Raw genomic sequence first — 19,542 nt, forward strand, 5'->3', positions numbered from 1 at the left:
TTTTCCAGAATTCATATTCTTTACATCATTCGCCATGGGCCAAATAGAAGAACTCCCCGATGACTTTGACGAATCCCTCAATCTCAACGAACAACAACCACAACAACAGCAGCAGGCTGCTCCGAAACCGGATGAAACTGGTAAGGATGCTGCTTCTGCAGCTGCTGATGCGGCGTCCATGATGGCCAATCAGGCTCCCTTTCCGATCGACAAGGAGAAAGTGAAGACGGCAGACCCCATGGCGCCCGAATTGCCGCCCGCCATCGCAGCCGTGCGATCCCATACAGCAGATGAGCTTGCGGATATGATGAAGAAGACGCCGCTTTTCATGACGGATTTGGATAATGCGGGAGATGAGGGTACGTTAGCTGCTGCGCCTTTTCAGTTGTTTGATCTGCTCGTTCTGATTTATTCATTTACGTTGCCTTATGACGGCTAACTCGGATCTGTGCAAAGAAGGGGAAAACGTCATGCTAGAAGCCATCCGCGCACTCCAGCACGAGGGCACCCGTGCCGAAGTCGCCTTGAACTTCCGCGAGCAAGGCAATGAATCTGCCAAAGCGAAGAATTGGAAGGACGCCAAGGAATTCTACACCAAAGGCATTGCCGTGTTGAACGCAAAGGAGGACAAGTGGGAGAAACCGGCGGACGCGGACAAGGAACAGGCAATGCTGCGCGAGGCACGGGAGGCGTGTTATATCAACCGCGCGCTTTGTAATTTGGAACTGAGTAAGCTTGCCGTGACTACAGCAAGGGGGAATCTGTTAAACTAACGATTCTTCAGAAAACTACCGATCTACTACACTGGACTGTGCCCAAGCCCTCAAAGTCAATCCAAAAAACATCAAAGCCTACTATCGATCTGCCATGGCACTGCTCGCGTTGGACAAGATCTCCGAAGCCGAAGACGCCGCCTCGCGCGGTCTGGATATTGAACCCAACAACAAATCCCTCCAACAGGTCGCCTCCAAGATCGCAGCGCGGAAGACCGTCCTCGAAGGCATTGCCGCGAAGAAGCGCGCAGAGGAGGAACGGATCCGCAAGGAGAAGCAGCTTCTGAACACGACGCTTCAGGCACGCAACATCCGGGTTCGCAAGACAGACCAACCCCCAGACATGGAGGACGCGCGGGTGCAACTGACGCCTGACCCGCTGTCCCCAGAGAGCACACTGGTGTTCCCGACCATGTTCCTCTACCCCATGGACGCGCAGTCCGACTTCATCAAGGCGGTGTCAGAGATGGACCGGATTGCCGACCACCTGCAGTATCTGTTCCCTCTGCCATGGGATTCCAAGCAAGAGTATCAGCTCTCCAAAGTCGACTGCTACATGGAGACCGCGACTGGTGGCCTCATTAAGGCAGGCAAGAAACTGCCGCTGTTGCAGATCCTGGGCGGCGGAAAAGTTGAAATCGTCGACGATCTGCTGAAGATCTTCGTCGTGCCGACGGCGAAAGCGCAGAAGTGGATTGAGGAATTTAAGGCGAGGAAGAAGAGCAGCTGAGGAAGCCTGAGAAATTCACCAGGCTTGTTGCTGTCCTTGGACAGAATTCTCCGATCATCCTTGAAGAAGAGATGGATCGGACGTGGACTTCGTTAGAGTGCTACCTCCGTCCTCACTGCAGGGCAATGGCACGGTCTCACGTGAAGACAGAGTCCGTATCTAATACAGAGGTGGCTGTCCATCACCGAGACATCCGATTCTGGACCTTCTCTGCATGGGTTCGATAACACATCAAACGACAACAAACTCCAGCCGGTCAGGAGATATTCGGCTAGAGCCCTACAACTGGAGGACTTTGAATATACAGCCACCAGAATCTTCTGCGTCACCGTCTGTCTTCTTGCTAGTTTCATACGAAACTCTACGACACTGGGACACATCTCTCGACGAAATTCCCAGACAAGACCTGCCCGCACCTGCTGAGGAACAGAACAGCTACGAAGCCGCAGGCCCCAGGCCCTTACCAAGGGTAGACAGACCCGGCATGGCTTGAGTTGGCTACGGACATGACGTTGACTTGACATACCTACCTAGAAACTGTACATACATATAGCTTATATACCTACTACGATAGATCATAATACCCACTACAATAAAAAGGAAGAAAGAAAAGAGCAAGCACCAGTCCAATTGAGTGAGCAGTTTTGAGGAGTTTAAATGAGCAGTTTCAATTCCACGTTTCTCGTGGTGTGGTGTGGTGTCTGTCTAATATACAGGAAAATATATCCCCATGCTATCAATTTGAATATAATAACAACCCAAGCCCTATCCAAGCTTGCCAAATTTCACCGTTCCAGGAAATAAAAGAAAAGAAAAGAAAAACAAAGGATAAAGAAAAGAAAGAAAAGAAATAAAGGAAATACATGTATCCACTCCAATAAATAATATACCGCGTCAAATCCCGATCGTTCCAGAAAAGAAAGACAAAGGAAATAAAGGGGCAAAAGAAAAAAAAAAGGGCAAAAAAAAAAAGGGAAATACGTTAATCCAATGTCCAATATCCAATAATGTAGCAATATCCTCCATCAATACCTAATACCCAATACCCAACCCCCCAATCGTACCCCGTACATACATACCCGGGTACATACGGATTGTATGTATGTACCTATTTTATTTATATAATACAGGCAACAAATAAACCAGGATAAAAAACGGACGTAAAAGTAAGTGCCTCGTCAAGTCAAGTCAAGTCAAGCTGAAAAGACCCGCCCCATTCAGGCCTCTCAGAATGACAACTCACTCCGGAGTAGTAGTGAAGGGAAACCATCCCAGATGGTTCTTGTGGATAGCTTGCGCTATGTCATCTGGGTAGAAAACTTTCACTGCAGGTCTTTTTGGCTTGGACTTGCACTTGCAGAGTGTATACATGCTGTGGTATACATGAACACGAATGTGAATATGGATGTGGATGTGGATATGAAGGATGATATGGGGGAAAAAGAGAGAGAGAAGAGAGAAGAAAAGAAAACGCCAAGTCAAGTCAAGTTGCAAAACCTACCCTCCTCAGCCCCCCCCCCCTCCCCCCCCTCCTTCTTGGAATGAATGATAAACTCACTCACTCTGGGGCAGTAGTGAAGGGAAAGCATCCCAGATGGTTCTTATGGATAGCCTACTTTTAAAAATTCCAGAACTATGTCACCTGGGGGCAAAAAGCCTTCACTGTAGGCTTTTCGGGTTGGCTTGAACTTGAACTTGAACTTGCACAGTATATATATATATATGCATGCTGTACTGTGTGTAATGTACATGAATGTGTTAGGGAAAGGGGATGTAGATATAAAGGTGAGTGTGGAAGTCAATATAGAAAAAAGAAAGAAAGAAAGAGAGAAAGAGACAGAGAGAGGAAAATGCCAAGTCAAGTCAAGCCAAAAAGAAAAGAACCTGCCCCATTCGGGCCTCCCAGAATGAATGATAACTCACTCATTCAGGAGTAGTAGTGAAGGAAAACCATCCCGGATGGTTCTTGTGGATAGGTCGCTTTCCCATGCTCTAGGAAACGCGAGACTATATCATCTGGGTAAAAAACCTTCACTGCAGGTTTTGGCTTGAACTTGCACTCTGTATACATGAATGTGAATATAAAGGTAGATATAGATTGGAAGATGAAGGTTAAAGTAAAGGTGAAGGTAAAGGTGGATATGAAGGTGGATGTGCTGGTGAATGTGCTGGTGAATGTGCTGGTGAATGTGCTGGTGAATGTGCTGGTGAATGTGCTGGTGAATGTGCTGATGAATGTGCTGGTGGATGTGCTGGTGGATGTGTAGGGGGATGTGTAGGGGAAGGAAGATGTAGATGGGAAGTGGATGTGGAGGTGGATGTGGAGGTGCAGGTAGATGGGGATGGGAAGGGGGATGGGAAGATGGATATAGATGTGCAGGTGAATGTAGATGTGAATGGGGATGTTGATAGGAAGGTGAAGGCGAAAAAGGTGGATGTCAAGGTGGTGAAGGTGGATGGGACGGTGGATGGGAAGGTAGATAGGAAGGTTGATGGGAAGGTGAAGGTCGATGGGAAGGTCAATGTAGTTGTGAAGGTAGAGGTAGAGGTAGGTAGATGCAAGTATGGATATGAATGTCGAGTGTCGATGTTGAATATCGATATTGAGTGTCAATGTGAGTGTTAATGTGAATGTTGAGTATTGATATGATCAAGTGTCGATGTGATTAAGTGTTGATGTGATTGAGCATCGAGGAGCTGAGGTTGAGTGTCGACGTTGAGTAGAGTATCAAGATGAGTACCGAGTTGACGATCGAGTTGATGATCGAGTTGATGATCGAGTTGATGATCGAGTTGATGATCGAGTTGATGATCGAGTTGATGACCGAGGTGATGATCGAGTTGATGATCGAGTTGATGACCGAGGTGATGATCGAGTTGATGATCGAGTTGATGATCGAGTTGATGACCGAGGTGATGATCGAGTTGATGATCGAGTTGATAATTGAGTTGAGTGTCGATGTAAATGTCGATGTAAGTGTCGATGCAAGTGTTGATGCAGATGTCAAGATGAGTATCGAGATAAGTGTCGAAGTAAGTGTCAATATGAGTGTCGATATGATGTGAGTGTTGATTTCTGAGTATCGATGTTGAGTGTCGACGTTGGGAGAGAGATTGTGTCAATTCCTGACCATCCCATCAATCAGCGACAGGTCCTTTGGTGGAAACTGAGATCCGATGACAGCAACGGCAACGTACGAGGTGGTGGTGGCGGCGAAGTATGGTGTTTCCGGGATTGTCGCAAGAGGAGGCCCCTTCTTGTACGGGAGCACTTTCTGTCCTCTTTCCCAACGCGAGAGAGGAAAGTTCCGCATGACGAGAAGTTCGATGTAGAGCTGCAGGAGCTTGATTTCGGGGTCGATCTCGGTTTCGTCTGCGTCGTCGGATTGACGCTTGGCGACGCGTCTGTTGGTTTTTTGCGACCTCGGTAGGATTCTGCAAGCTCGCCGGTGTTTGTGAAAGGAATATGAATGAAAGTTAGATCGCGACTTGGGCTTGTTGTTGATGATGACGACGGAGGTCGACTTGGCGGGTTTGTTGCAGGCAACAATGGTGGCAAGAGTGTTGTCTACATCGACTCGGTGCCTGTGGGATTTCCGCCTGTCGAAGGAGGCGACGCTGTTCGAGATGGGAAGCCGGACTTGCGAGTCGAACTCTTCAGCGACGTGTGTCTTGCGGAAGGGAATGTGTTTCCCGGTGGTCGATTTCCATCTGCGGATGGACCTCATGGATCTGGCGCCCATGGATTTCATCCGTGATGGGATTTGTTTGAGCTTTTCGTCGAAACGAAGGTCGTCCCTGAGGATGCCAGGGAGAAAACGCCGGTGGCCCGAGACGTTGTCGAATGGATGGCGAGTGGTGTTGCCAGAGGATTTCACGGACCTCTGGGAACCGTGTCTAGGAGTTTCGAGACGGGGGTTGTCCGTGTCTGAAAGGTGTTCGTGAAAGATCGAAGGTCGTGCCATGCTGGACTGGCAGGTTGATCTGACTCAACGGTTGGGTTGCAGCAGTATGCCGAGTTGTTAACGAAGCCAGGGGGGAGGACTTGAGGTTTGTAACGAAAGTCTTTCATGCGAGTGTTGAAAGACGTTTGACGACTTCAAACGATTGATTTCGCGATAAACGATGGTTCTTTCGAGAGTGATTATGAGTTGTAGGAGTGTTGGTGAAGGAGGAGAGTGGGCAAAAGGAAGAGCTCATTATCTAGAGTCATATTCTAGGCTGCAAGAAGTCGTCTTGAGAATGATTCATCCGTCATACAGGATACCATGGTTCGAGTTCTCGAGCCATAGTGGTAGCAGCAGAAGAGAAAAAACAGTTCAGAATGTCACACATTCCATTAACGGGTTTCAACTGGTGTGAAGAGCTAGGTGAATTCGAACGCCTTGATAGTTGTAGGAGGACAAAGATGGCAAACATTGGAAGAAACGACAGGAGATGCGATTGTAAATTGACAGAGATGACGATAGCCCTTCAGGAGCTCTCGATCACAGCATACATTGAGGTATAATTTCTATTATTAGCATTGATATAGATGGTCCCGGTCCCATGGGATTATGTAGGCAGCAGATGATCGTCACTAGGAACCTATCAGGCGACTGTGTCTGCTTCTTCATGCTCATCATCATTCGTCATCGACTCTAGGCAACTACCCCTTTAAAAATATCGTTCAAAAAACTACTGGCTTCTGGCTTCTGGCCAACGGCATACAGGCAGCACCTTCCTCGGCGTAAACACAAGCTTCAGTTCCGGAACGCCGGCGGTAAAATGGTCCTTGATATTCTCGAGGAACTCTTGAATATCAAAGTCCGTCCCTTGCGGGAAGCTGATATCGTATTTCTGCACCGTTCTGGCAATCACAGAGCGCATCTCCATCATCGCAATGCTCCTCCCTGGGCACATGTACGGGCCTAGAGACAATCAGAACGATACGAGCGTGAGAGGTATCACTACAGACCCATGGTGAATGGAACAAACGCATTTTTGTTAGCGACCAGCTCAGGACGCGAGGTCCATCGCTCAGGGATGAAGTCGTCGGGCTGAGGGAAGTTGCGCGGATCTGTGCAGCAAACTGGTGAGTTCATGATAGAAAGGAGAGAGGTTCGGGCATAATACCATGATGCAGCTGGTATGCCCCAATACAACAAACCGTTCCTTCGGGAATGTAGACGTCGCCAATCTTGATGCCGCCCTTGGGAGGATAGCGTTGCAGGTTAAAGAGAATTGGCGGGGCAAGACGCAAAGCTTCGTTAATCATAGCATCAAGGAGCATTTGAGGTCGGGCACAGGTGTATGTGTTGTCAGCAAATGATTGCTCTACTTCCTCGCGCACTCTCTCCTGGTAGGAGCGGTAGTAGGCTAGCAACATGAAGAGTACGGTAAGGGCAGAGCCTGTGGTATCGCTGTAGTCTTGTCAATTCCGGTTGGACAGATTCAAGGAGAAAACAAATATCACCTCCCTGCTCCGATAATCAGGCGGGAGTCGGCGTCAAGTAATGCCCTGCCCTCTGCATCATCTGGAGTTTGTTCCAACAAGTGACCCATGATGTCTGGTCTCGGGTTCGTCGTCTATGATAACAGCAAGAATGAGTGTCATCCCCGTTCACTCAACGTCGACTTACCAATCTCCTCTTCTTCGCCTGCTCCGCAGACCACTCCCTGAACAGCTTCATGGGGCCGCCCAAAAAGGTCAGCGACTCCGCAATGGTCAGCATCCACGGGACATGCGCAAGGAATGCGATTGCGGCAATCCCCCCTTGGATCTGCGCCAGGAGGTTGTTGGCGAAATCGCTGGACTCGCATTCGATGAATCGCGTTTCACTGCCGAAGCCCACGCCGCTCATCACGTCGTAAACGTAATGCAGACAGAACTCGTTGACAAGAACCTCTTTTCCTGTGACTTTGTCGAGCCTCGCCAGCAGTGCGTCGGTGAACTCTTCGATGCGAGGTCCGTAGTCGGTGAGAGCTGTAATTAATCGACTCCTGTTAGATTCGGGTCTTGAACACTGACCGATTTTGCTCACTCTGCTTGAATGCCATGTCCCAGACCTTGCGTCGTTGTTTGTGGAACTCTGGATCCTGGTTGGTGTGCAATGACTTCTGTGTTGCTCCATAGAACGGTCCTCTCTTGTTCCTTACTCCGAGCAATGGTGCAAGAGCAGCAGGATCACGTATCACCAATTCATTGGGACCTGGACCTTTCGTAAGACAACAGTACAATTCGTTGCTTTCAAAGATGAGCATCAGAAGAACACCATACCCGTTCTCACATAGTCCCCGTATTTCCGATGCAAATCAACGCAGACCCGATACCATCTGCTCTTGGATTTGACCACCTGGCTCAAAGACCAGAATTTCGAGAGCTTCGCTCCAAACGGCCCCGGAAAGTGGTTGAGAGGATGGAAAAATATGCGATAGACGAGAACGTTCGTCCAAAGAGAGACAATCGCGCATGAGATCGCCCAAAACGCAAGGTGCTGTGCAGCCCAGAAATCTCCATCGCTCATCTGCTGAAGGCCAAAGGCAACCAGGAAATGGGCTGCAATCACGCAACTCAAAATTGACCAAGGATATAAATCACCGTTGATGTTTTTGACGACTGGACAGAGGACGACTCCCGCGGCGATGGCGGTTCCCAGCACAATCACCGTTGGTTGCTGCTGCTCAGAAGACATTTTGGGTCGATGTAGGAACAGTGCTTGATAGCAGTCAGTGGCTCCTCGACTTGAGAAGACTTGGTAGTTCAAATAACCACATGGGCAGCCCGATTACTCGAATCCTCTCCAGACGAGCTCCTCTGTGATTTCCCCAATAGCGGGGCGGTTCGTGCCGTGCCGTGTACAAACTGCGAGCCCAGGCTTCGGGGATGTATGGCGGCGATCCGATTGGTACTCAAGGCCCTTTTGGCGTGTTTTGAATATTCTTAACATATCGTGGATGACTGCAACCCAGCCTAGATTTAGTCCCCAAATCGAGATCGAAGTGTAGATGAGAATGACGCCAATTTGCACATGTCAGCCAAGGGAATAGAAATCTCTTCATAAGATGTAACCCATCCACTCAAATTTGATCGCTATAACGAGATATTGCTATCCAGCGTATTGCTATGGCGAGGTTTGACTGTACACTATCTATCCCTATTCACAAAGAAGAGATACTCTAACTCCTTAGACATATTTAAGAACTAAGGGATAATTTTTATATTTATACGTAAATAGTAAAGTAATAATAGATTAATCTATTATAATTGACTACTATTTAAAAAGGGTTCTATTACTAAGATATGAAGATTAGTAGTACTATTATCTATTCTCTAACTATGGCTGATATTAGGGAGGTTTTTTGATAGTGTAAAAGAGAAGAGTAGAGAGACTTAGAAAACTGATGATGTCTGATGATTCTAGAATTGAATTGGAATGCCACAACAAGTTTCTGGCTCCACCCTTGTACATAGCTCTCCTACCACTGTTGTCGATTGATATCGGAACCCATGTTGCCAGCGCTCGGAACTTCCTGTGGACCCGACGGAAAGGTGTATTGCTTCTTGATGAAGCCGATATTTTTCTGGATAATACAGAGAAAGGTGAGCAGGAGAGGAATATATGAAGCTGGTGTTGTGTCGTAGACCTGAAAGGACCTCCAGAGTAGTCATAGGCTGTCGAGACGGGGTTCCGTCTTCGACCAGTGATGGACTCGACCTTTTCATAAGTCCTCCGGGGAGGCCTTCCGGCAGGTATGGTTCCATTGACAGACATATCGATAATAGTACCTAGGTAGGTCGCCAAGGTTCAGGACCTGTAGAGATAGGTCCACTGCGCAAGTCAAGGATCCTGAAGGCTGAAGCATCTCAATCTGACGCAGAGAAGCGCCGTATTTGGTCAATCATAGAGCGTCATCCTCCAGTTCGTTTCCATCAAGCTCATAGCGATATGGGCCCTTTGCACTGCAATGGCAGAGATGAAAGGCCGACATACCGCTTGTACAGAATGAGCCCTGCTAGTTTTGACAATCAACTCCTGGATTGGGCACGCGGAACACCCCCGCTTCGCAAGCACACTATACGCATCACTTCTTCGATGTCATAGATGGAGCTGATATAATCGTCAAAGTCAGCGCTGACCTTGGCCACACAAGTGAAATGCTTCCCATAGAGCACTCAGCTTGGAGGCAAGCTTGGCGTTATAGTGCCAGTGCGGTTTGGGATGCGTTCTGTTCTTCATCTGGTGGCCATCTTCGGATATCTGGCTACCGTATGTTGTCCTCTTCAATTTCAATATCGAGACCACTTGAGTGAATGTGCAAAATGGTATTGTCCCAGATTGCTCAGTCCTTCTTATCGAGCTTTTGGATAGTAGAGGTCTTTGTCGAATTCTAACTGGTCTGGAGGGACAGGAAGACGATGGAGGAAGGCCTGACGGAGGAGATTGAGCACGTGGCTTCCGAAAGCGGGTCCAACGGGTGACGGAAATGGAGGCCATGGCGCTGAGCCTTGGGCCTGAGGATCAGTGCGTACGACTGGTTCACGCCATCCATTTTGGACGCCGGTGACAATGAGGTGAACGACGTAAAAAAACGAGGCGTAGAACGAGAGCAGAATTTTTCTTGTTCTTCTTCTTTCCGATATATCGAGTAATCATATAGAGTGTTAGTATAGGGAGTACCTAATAACCAGACGCCTACCATACAGCAGAAATAACCGGGGGAAGGGCTCATGCTATCTGGGTAACCTAAAGAACATTGTTGCTTAGAGTATCCATTTTTTCTATTGGCAGAAAAGAAGAACTCCTTGGCGGCAATGTCCAGGAAGCTCTTTCCTTATCAACAGCTCCTTCCAAGGTTCTGAGGTGACTACTGAAACGAGAAGGAGGTTTCTGCAGGGCAGGTGCTCGCCGTGGTTCCGCATTGGCAGACTCAACCAATGGTTGCCGGCACCACCCGTTAGGCCGGCCCCGCCCACCCTACGGCGGCATGGCTAGTACTAATGGAGTACTAATGGCCGGCCGCTGCATTAGCCCGGCCAGCCAAACATGCTCGCCAGAGAAAAGTCTTTCTGACACCGATCCCGCGCAATCAAACGCTGTTCTCAGTCGATATCTTCCAGAACGCCCGTACGGCCAATCACCACGCCTCCTCTCCAGCTATTTCGTCAAGAGATCTTCCTGTCCTTCAGCCCGTACCGCTACCCAGGGGTCTGACTCGACTGCTGCGTGTCCTGTCCAACAGTCCAACAAAGCCTGTGGACTGTCCCTCCCCGCTAAGTACCGAGTCCCATCCCTGGATTCCCGTCCAAAGGCCCGGCCGCTCGCGCTGTGCCTGATCGATTTGTCTCGTCATCGGTAGTCGTGTCAGGATCGCCTATTGTGGTTGACTCGACCGATCGATAGCCACGATGAATCCCAACCCCACCGGTTACCCTGCTCTCCAACAGCATGGCAACCCCATGCTGTCTTCCCCGGCCGGTTATCCTGTCCCAGTGTCCAGTCCAGGTAACCAACAGCAGCTCCCTTTCTATCCAAATTCGATGTCTTCGTATCCCCAGCCAAAGACACCGCAGGGCCCTCATCTGCTTCAGCAGCACCAGCCCCAGCCCCAGCATTCCTTCAATCCGATGACTGTCCAGACCAGCGGCGTGGGGGCAGCTATGATGCCGTCAAGCATGTCTCAGCAACCCCCTGGTAAGTTATTACTCGCCCTGCATCTCATCTCCAGACCCAAGACCCAGGAACAGAACCGGCCACGTCCATGCCCCGATCAGGTCGACGTCACCGACCATACCAGCCACACACCACCAGCTTTCTGTCCTACCACACAGCCTGGATGGGATTGGGCCCGTGCAGCGGTGGCAGATCTGGTACGACCTGGATGGTTGGGCTGGTGGCACGTTGATGTTCTGATCAATTTCCTTCCCCGTATCCACCTCGTGCCTCGTGGCTTCAGAACCTACTAGGTATGGCGTAACGATGGAACTAACTGTAAGCGACCTCTCCACCGCAGGTCCCCACGCCAACTTGCCTTTCTCTGCGCCTTCTCCTTATCCCCCAGCGACGATTCCGACGACGACAACATCGCCGTCGCACACGCAGGAGCCGTCTACGCTGCCGACGACTGCTGCTCCAGCTGCATCCCAGAATATGGCGACCTTCCCCAATTCCAACAACATGTTTCCCGCCCAGCAGAGGCCGCAAGCGCCCAATCAACAGCCGCAGGGCGCAGTACCCTCGACGGTCGCTCAGTCGCAGGCTGCTGCCGCTCGAGAAAAAGCGCGGATCTCCACTCTCCTCGATATCAATTCAGCTCTCTTGCAGGAAGTGGTGAACCTCCAAGCGCAAGGCAAGGCTGGTCTTCCCCCAATGCCTCCGGGTTCTCAGCAGTCTTCGCCGACGCAGGAGCAGCAGTCCGCCTCTCCCGTCTCGTCAGCGGAGCAGCAAAACCACGCGAACGACGCGTCTAAGCCTCCAGCGCAGAAGCCCAGCCAGGAATACATTGAATGCATGCGCCGCCTTCAGGCGAACCTGGCGTATCTGGCCACTATTGCGGACCGTGCAAAGAAATCGGGTGGGGTGCTTCCTGCAGCCCCAGCAATCTTGACACCTCCACCCAGCTTGCCCAGTCTGAACGAGATGTATGCGAAGTTGAATGAACTTTTTCCGGGAGCTTCCCGAGGGACATCGACAACTCCTCAGCAGCAGCAACAGCAGCAGCAACAACAACAAAGGCCGGGCCAACACGTTCCCATGCCGGGCAATGGTGGACCCGGCCCAGTGGCGGTAGGAGACAACGGGGTGTGATTGAAGATCACATTACCTGTTTCCCGGTGGATATTTCATTCGATCTATCACCGATGTGTTTGTTCTCCTTTCTAGCAGAGGACGAAAAGTCGGCTCCCCACGCTTTCAGCCCGAAAACCGATCCTGGTAATCTTGAGGGCGGAAATTCAGTGCCAGGAAAGGCAGAGGTGGTTCGAGATGGACGTGCGAACGTCCTTCTAAATCTTTGGGGCTTATTCGCCGCAGCACGCTCTTCCAGGACAAGCGGAGGCCCGTGTGCCTCTTCAGGATCAGCAGAAGGCAAGACTACGAGCAGTTGGGACAGTATACAATCACAAAAAGAAGACGGGACAGATCATGGATATCAGGTCATCCTCTGGACGTGGATCGCCGGACTCTCAGCGGCGGACTTGAGGGTACTCTACATTGGCGCCTTGCAGATGTGGAACCAGGATCTGTCATACCTTGTAGGATGTACAACAGACTGTAATTCTATCATGTCGCTTACTTCTGTGTCCATCTTTCGAATTTACTTGCCTTGTGGAAGTCAACTGGAAGTCGAATGTAAGACGAGTAAGTACGAATCTCAGGACAGTAGCATATCCCACCACACAAATTTATCACAAGAGAGAAGAGTAATTAGATCCGTAAGCCAACGCGGGTGCTGGACAGGGCGAGTTGGGAGCACCAGAGCTGCCCGCCCAATCATGGCGCGCGGACAACTGACACGACGAGCACCTGCAAGATTTGCCTCCGGCGGCTGTTCTGGTGACTGATCCGCCTTGTTCACGCGCTCCCTCCAGCCTCACCCTCCCTCTCGGACAGGAAGTCAGGCTGGAAATCCCTCCAGCTCGAGGTCTCGCGGTCTTGTGGATGTCCCCTGCCCTGCTCCCGGTGTGCAGAAGGGGCTTCTTTGTTGCTGCTGCTGCTTCCGGTCCAGCTGCATCACTGCCGCTACTGCCACCTCCACCACCAGCTCCTCCGCCGCCTCTTCCTCCTCCGACTTGTCGTCACAAGAACACGACCGGTCTGCCTGCACCCAGCACTTACTCCATATCTCTTCCCAGCTCGGGGTCGGTTTCGTGCTGCCCACTGCAACCCAGGTTTATTTCCTGTCGGGTTGGACGGCGGCCATTTCGTCAGCTGCAGGGTCCCTATAGGAGCTTCCCTTGCCGTTACTTCGGCCACATCGGACGGCTCCCCATAAAGACAAATCTACGAACCTCCCTTTCGCTGTCATCCCTCGCTGAAGAGACATCCTTCCACGCCTCCCGAATTGTCCGCCTTTTCTTCTCTGGCACACCCAGCATGGAGATGAACGGTGAGACCCGTGCCAAACGCAAACATAGTCCCGTCGCAGCATCAGGTCGGCCGACGAAGCACCTCAAACCCGAGTCATCCGCCCTGACTCCCGGAGACAGCACTCCTGCCAACGGAACCGTGTACGATATCGAAGATGATGAGGATGAGACTCCCATGTTGCCCATGGGGCCGACCCCAGCAGACTCTCCTGAATGGCAAGCAACGATCGAGAGGGTGGTGAAGAGCGTTGTGTCCATACACTTCTGTCAGACCTGCTCCTTCGACACCGAGCTTTCCATGTCCAGCCAGGCGACCGGGTTCGTCGTTGACGCCGAGAAGGGATATATCCTGACCAACAGACACGTAGTCTGTGCAGGGCCCTTCTGGGGTTACTGTATCTTTGACAACCATGAGGAAGTGAGTGGAAATGATTTTTATAGCTAAGTTCTGGCAACTAATCTTCACTGCCAGTGCGACGTTCGCCCTATTTACCGAGACCCTGTCCACGACTTCGGCATTCTCAAATTTGACCCCAAGGCCATTAAATATATGGAAGTGACGGAGTTGGAACTGAAACCAGAAGCTGCGCGCGTCGGAGTGGAGATCAGGGTTGTCGGTAACGATGCTGGCGAGAAGCTGAGCATTCTGTCAGGTGTGATTAGTCGTCTGGATCGAAATGCACCCGAGTACGGCGAAGGCTACAGCGATTTCAACACAAACTACATTCAAGCGGCAGCGGCCGCAAGTGGTGGAAGTTCCGGAAGTCCAGTGGTCAATATCGATGGTCACGTCGTGGCTCTCCAGGCTGGAGGTCGTGCCGATGGTGCTGCCACGGATTACTTCTTGCCCTTGGATCGCCCCCTTCGGGCTTTGGAGTGCATCCGCAGGGGAGAGCCTGTTACTCGGGGAACCATCCAAACTCAGTGGATCATCAAACCTTTCGATGAATGTCGTCGACTAGGTTTGACCCCAGAGTGGGAGGCCGCTGTTCGCAAGGCTGCGCCCCGGGAAACCGGAATGCTGGTCGCGGAGATTGTCCTGCCAGAGGGTCCTGCCGACGGCAAACTCCAGGAAGGAGACGTGCTTCTGAAGGTCAATGGTGAACTGCTCACACAGTTTGTGAGGCTTGATGACATTCTCGATTCAAATGTGGGCAAAGTTGTCCGGCTGCTCGTACAACGTGGCGGTAAAGACATCGAGGTAGAGTGTAAAGTTGGCGATTTACATGCCATCACTCCCGATCGCTTTGTGACAGTAGCTGGAGGGACCTTTCACGATCTCTCTTACCAACAGGCCAGACTCTACGCCATTGCCTGTCGGGGAGTGTACGTCTGTGAGGCAGCGGGATCATTCAAACTTGAAAATACCTTATCTGGATGGATCATCGATTCCGTTGATAAACGACCCACCCGTGACCTAAATGAATTTATTGAGGTCATGAAGACGATACCTGGTGAGTTAAAAACCTCCTGGTCATGCTCGTCAAGGCACTCGATGCTGACTTTGGCAGATCGCTCAAGGGTCGTGATTTCGTACAAGCATATTCGAGATCTTCATACTCGAGGGACGAGCATTATATACATTGATCGTCATTGGCATCCCAAGATGCGTCTTGCGAAACGGAATGACGAAACAGGCTTGTGGGATTTCACCGACATCGCTGATCCCATTCCCGCTGAGCCTCCCGTCCCTAGGAAGGCCGACTTTATCCACTTGGATGGAGTGAGCCAGCCTGCGGCCGCTGAGATCGTACGCAGCTTCGTTCGGGTCTCCTGCACGATGCCGCTGAAGTTGGACGGGTTCCCGCAGGCAAAGAAAACAGGGTTTGGTCTGGTTATCGACGCGGAGAAAGGCCTTGTAGTCGTGTCCAGGGCAATTGTCCCCTATGATCTATGTGACATCAACATCACGGTCGCCGATTCCATCATCGTAAGCGGCAAGGTGGTGTTTTTGCATCCGCTGCAGAATTATACGATCGTGCAGTACGATCCAAGTCTCGTCCAGGCACCGGTGAAGAGTGCCCAACTCAGTACGGAGAATATCAAGCAGGGTCAGGACACGATTTTTGTTGGATTCAACCAGAATTTCCGTATCGTGGTTGCAAAGACGACTGTCACCGACATCACGACGGTTGCTATTCCGGCAAATGCCTCAGCCCCGCGGTATCGCGCGATCAATCTGGACGCCATCACCGTAGATACTGGCCTAAGCAGCCAGTGCACAAACGGTGTTCTCCTGGGGGAGGATGGCATCGTCCAAGCGCTATGGTTGAACTACCTTGGCGAGCGGACACCGAATTCGCACAAAGATGTTGAGTATCATCTCGGCTTGGCCACGCCTTCGCTTCTTCCCGTTATCAGCAAGATCCAGCAGGGGATCATCCCCAAGCTTCGGATATTGAACATGGAGAGCTATGTGATCCAGATGAGTCAGGCTCGGATCATGGGGGTCTCGGAGGAGTGGATCCAGAAGGTGGCCATCGCCAATCCATCTAGGCATCAACTGTTCATGGTACGAAAGGTGGACTGTCCTCCCCCTTCCTTTAAGGGGCAGACAGATGCCCTGCAGGAGGGTGACATCATCTTGACCCTGAACGGCAAGCTGATCACTCGCGTGTCCGAATTTGATGTCATGTACGACCACGAGGTTCTGGATGCGCTCATCGTGCGGAATGGGCAGGAGATGCATGTCAAGGTGCCTACGGTGCCTACAGAGGACCTTGAGACTGATCGGGCGGTGGTGTTCTGCGGGGCGGTGTTGCAGAAACCCCATCACGCTGTGCGGCAGCAGATCTCTAAGCTACACAGCGAGGTATACGTCAGTGCGAGGGTATGTGACAGTGACTCGTTCTACATCGACTGGCGATTGCTAACTTTCTTCAGAGTCGTGGTTCACCCGCTTATCAATACGGTCTCTCGCCAACCAACTTTATTACGGCGGTGAATGGCGTAGAGACGCCGGATCTCGACAGCTTTGTGAGAGAAGTGAATAAGATCCCGGACAATACGTATTTCCGTCTTCGCGCGGTTACATTCGATAATGTGCCGTGGGTAGTCACGATGAAGAAGAACGATCACTATGTGCGTTTCCTTGGAGGTTACCATCTTGAGACATACTGACGATGATTTAGTTCCCCATGTCCGAATACATCAAGGACCCCAGTTCACCAGCCGGGTGGAGAACGATATCCTACGAAAAAGGACAAGAAAAGCGCGGCGTATCTGCAGACACGACTAACCTCAATGCGGATGCGATGGACGAAGGTAATGATGGCGGGGGCAGCGATGTCGAGCCGGACGTGGATGAATAGAGCGGTAGCTTTCGTTGGCGTTGGCGTCTGTAATGTAAATTAGATGGCTACATACAGCTTGGAAAGGACATTTGTCCTGTAGTCGTCCTGTAGAGTAGAACTAAAATACACAGGTCTGGATACCTGGTTGGCGAGTCAGTCAGATGATACTAGTAATGATAATTAATCAGATTGACTGGATGTAAATCGGCCCCCAACATTAATTATCCCAGACATTCATTGTCTGTGCGAGATACCTGGTCTATGCAAGAATCAGGGTGACCGCTGACGATTACACTGCCCAATTCCGATTCGTTTAGCTGTGGCGCAGCCAGGCACGCCGCACTCGAGCTGACTTGACTACGGTGTACATCCATGGATATTAATTACATAATACTGCAAGCAGAGATCCGACTGTCTTGGGAGTAGTAATGATAGCATTCTGATTTTATTTTAGTAGTAGGTGAGTTGCGAGCAAATGCTGTGCTGCCCTGCCTTTTTTTTTTACCCTAAGCAAAGTTTACCTTTTTTTTTCCTTCCCTTTCCCCCTTGCAGTTTCAGGTCACTCACTCACCAACTAAACCAAAATAGCAGCCAGCAACATTAATCAATAATGAACCAGACAAAAGGGGAAAAGAAGAAAAAGAGAAAAGCAAAAAAACGAGAGAACAGAAAGAATTACATTGTGTAGAAATCAACAGGCCCGAACCGCGATTCGAACGCGGGACCTCACACATACGGGGTCATTAGGGTTATTTGAACCCAAACCCTAAGCGTGAATCATACCTACTAGACCATCCGGGCTTTTGTTGTTGAGGACCTCTCGCCTTGTAATGATACAAAAAAAAGTTGCAGAAAAAGGTTGTTTTTGAGTGCGGACGCGGAGTACTTAATTAAGCTGAGGAATCTACTTCAACTCTACTCCGTTTTTTGTTTTTTTTTAAAAAGAAATGGAGGGTCAATTTGCTTAGTCAACGCACCAGGATGTTCGACCAATCCGGAGGAGGGGTGATGGACGAACGCAAGTGTCGGCTGCAACTAACTTGGAAGCCTTCTTGTCCTGTTGGCTCAACCACTCCAGCGCCAATAACAACACTCCTTCCATCTCCAGGGGGCTCAGCGAGTGTTCTCCAGGAACAGCCTTAAAAGAGAGGCAATCTCCTGCGAGGCTATGCTATGCCTTCCATTCTCAATCAACCGTCCCTCCTATTGCGGCTTAAAAGGCCAGCGGGGCAACTGTCAACCCATCACCAATCCTCGGTTCTGCCTTGTCGTCTGTGGCGATGAGTCCTCGAGTTGGCCGAAGCAACACCTCCTCGACAACCCAGTCTCGGGGTGGCTCGCATCTCCCCAGACGCGCAACCCTGGGCTTTGTTCGCCGAGCTCAGCCGCAGCCCTCCGCTCAAGAAAAGTGTACATTCCACCAAGAGACTTATCCGGTGTACCGACTGCGATGGGAGAAGCTGAAGGCTTTTCTGGAAAAGCGGTTCCCCGGTTTCGCGTTTGAGGAATGCAGGGTACGTGCCCACCAAGCGAAGAGGGTTTGGTATCACTGTCATATGTAGTACCGACTCCGTGCACAGGTTACTAGTGACAAATATGTCTTCGAGACCCCGGAAGCTCTAACGTCCGTATGTTGAAAAACATCCTAAAGCCTGTTGTTGTCGCCATGTGTGCCTGACCCAGCGATTGTCATGCCCGTGCACAGGAGGATCATGCTGCCATTGCGGCGGAGCGAGATCCTGACCCGGATGAGCCACCACGTTGCAGGGAGTCACCCGAGCCAGCATAGCTTCCAAGTAGAGCGATAGTCAGGATGACAATGAAACTATTTGGCTATATCATGTAGCTCTATATGGTTTATCGGCAGCAGACAGCTATGGCCGTGAGCGCAGCAAGGGCATAAGCAAGCCGGAGCCTCTGTAGAGTTAACTGTTGTTTGCTCTGGGCAGTCCCCCATGCTTACTGCTATGGGACGTTCAGCTAGGTTGATACTTAGGCGCATTTGGCGCCCTCATTTGCACGGCCCGGGTAAGGCGCATCACGAGCAAACGTGGAATGCGCCTTGATTCCGTCAGTTGATAAGCTTTTGCGTTTCCCTGCTGTCGGGGAATATTTTGGATGCGTTAGAGAGAGAGAAAGGTTGGGAAAAAAATAATAAAGTTGAAAGGTGCGTAACGATGGCTGCGCTACCGCTTTGCGACGCATTCAAAAATTCCTACCAGCAACTCGACTCTTACCCGAGCAATCTTCTCTACCAAACCACCTATCGAGGGGCTTTAGAGGCTTTCTCCAGAAGACTCGATGATGCGGCTCCCAGACTCTTCGCGAAGGAGGAAGAAGCCTTCGTCCCGTTTCGGGATCTGCTTCCCTCCGGCCAAGGTGATTATTATTGAATTCCTTCGCGACGTGGGTCGGGGTGACTCTAATCCAGGGGCAAAGGATTTGAAAAACAGAATATCCTCGACGACAACGCATTGAAAGAATGGCTTGGCGACCGGTCGGCCACCAGACCAGGCGTCCTCGCGACAAAGAAGGACCCCAAATGCCGTTTCATGTTAGTCCTCCAGTGTGATCGTGGTCTCCCATCCATGGTAACCAGACAGCGCGTTCAGCTTCATCTCGGGAAGCCAAATCTCCCCTTAAAATCACCCGGAGAATGCTCGTCCGGATTCTGTCCTA

General features: G+C 50.7%; 7 protein-coding genes and 1 non-coding gene across 8 annotated transcripts; 4 read left to right on the top strand and 4 right to left on the bottom strand.

The window, feature by feature from the left end:
* Positions 1-34: 34 nt before the first annotated feature.
* On the top strand, positions 35-1,503 carry VTN77DRAFT_4747 (uncharacterized protein; the record flags this gene model as incomplete). Its single annotated transcript, XM_069420840.1, has 3 exons — positions 35-359; positions 457-729; positions 785-1,503. The coding sequence occupies 3 exons, from the start codon at positions 35-37 to the stop codon at positions 1,501-1,503; spliced, it is 1,317 nt and encodes a 438-aa protein (XP_069277510.1).
* A 3,119-nt stretch (positions 1,504-4,622) lies between these two features.
* On the bottom strand, positions 4,623-5,468 carry VTN77DRAFT_4748 (uncharacterized protein; the record flags this gene model as incomplete). The annotated part of the gene is made up of 1 exon (XM_069420841.1): positions 4,623-5,468. The coding sequence occupies one exon, from the start codon at positions 5,466-5,468 to the stop codon at positions 4,623-4,625; it is 846 nt and encodes a 281-aa protein (XP_069277511.1).
* Positions 5,469-6,180: 712 nt separating this feature from the next.
* Positions 6,181-8,177, bottom strand: VTN77DRAFT_4749 (uncharacterized protein; the record flags this gene model as incomplete). The annotated part of the gene is made up of 7 exons (XM_069420842.1): positions 6,181-6,413; positions 6,461-6,562; positions 6,619-6,905; positions 6,959-7,071; positions 7,125-7,468; positions 7,527-7,694; positions 7,763-8,177. 7 exons carry the CDS (start codon positions 8,175-8,177, stop codon positions 6,181-6,183), a joined length of 1,662 nt encoding a protein of 553 aa, XP_069277512.1.
* A 1,696-nt stretch (positions 8,178-9,873) lies between these two features.
* Positions 9,874-10,836, bottom strand: VTN77DRAFT_4750 (uncharacterized protein; the record flags this gene model as incomplete). The annotated part of the gene is made up of 3 exons (XM_069420844.1): positions 9,874-10,017; positions 10,183-10,229; positions 10,680-10,836. 3 exons carry the CDS (start codon positions 10,834-10,836, stop codon positions 9,874-9,876), a joined length of 348 nt encoding a protein of 115 aa, XP_069277513.1.
* A 55-nt stretch (positions 10,837-10,891) lies between these two features.
* Positions 10,892-12,290, top strand: VTN77DRAFT_4751 (uncharacterized protein; the record flags this gene model as incomplete). Its single annotated transcript, XM_069420845.1, has 2 exons — positions 10,892-11,177; positions 11,497-12,290. The coding sequence occupies 2 exons, from the start codon at positions 10,892-10,894 to the stop codon at positions 12,288-12,290; spliced, it is 1,080 nt and encodes a 359-aa protein (XP_069277514.1).
* A 1,293-nt stretch (positions 12,291-13,583) lies between these two features.
* Positions 13,584-16,881, top strand: VTN77DRAFT_4752 (uncharacterized protein; the record flags this gene model as incomplete). Its single annotated transcript, XM_069420846.1, has 5 exons — positions 13,584-13,988; positions 14,043-15,024; positions 15,082-16,400; positions 16,454-16,651; positions 16,702-16,881. 5 exons carry the CDS (start codon positions 13,584-13,586, stop codon positions 16,879-16,881), a joined length of 3,084 nt encoding a protein of 1,027 aa, XP_069277515.1.
* A 679-nt stretch (positions 16,882-17,560) lies between these two features.
* On the bottom strand, positions 17,561-17,664 carry VTN77DRAFT_t84. The gene has a single exon. It is a non-coding gene; the product is annotated as a tRNA-Pro (tRNA).
* A 1,376-nt stretch (positions 17,665-19,040) lies between these two features.
* VTN77DRAFT_4753 (uncharacterized protein) lies at positions 19,041-19,506 on the top strand (the record flags this gene model as incomplete). Its single annotated transcript, XM_069420847.1, has 3 exons — positions 19,041-19,242; positions 19,303-19,417; positions 19,476-19,506. The coding sequence occupies 3 exons, from the start codon at positions 19,041-19,043 to the stop codon at positions 19,504-19,506; spliced, it is 348 nt and encodes a 115-aa protein (XP_069277516.1).
* Between the last annotated feature and the right edge of the window lie 36 nt (positions 19,507-19,542).

This window comes from Rasamsonia byssochlamydoides (genome assembly GCF_041956645.1).
Source record: "Rasamsonia byssochlamydoides strain NRRL 3658 unplaced genomic scaffold VTN77scaffold_33, whole genome shotgun sequence".
NCBI classification, from domain to species: Eukaryota; Fungi; Ascomycota; class Eurotiomycetes; order Eurotiales; family Trichocomaceae; genus Rasamsonia; species Rasamsonia byssochlamydoides.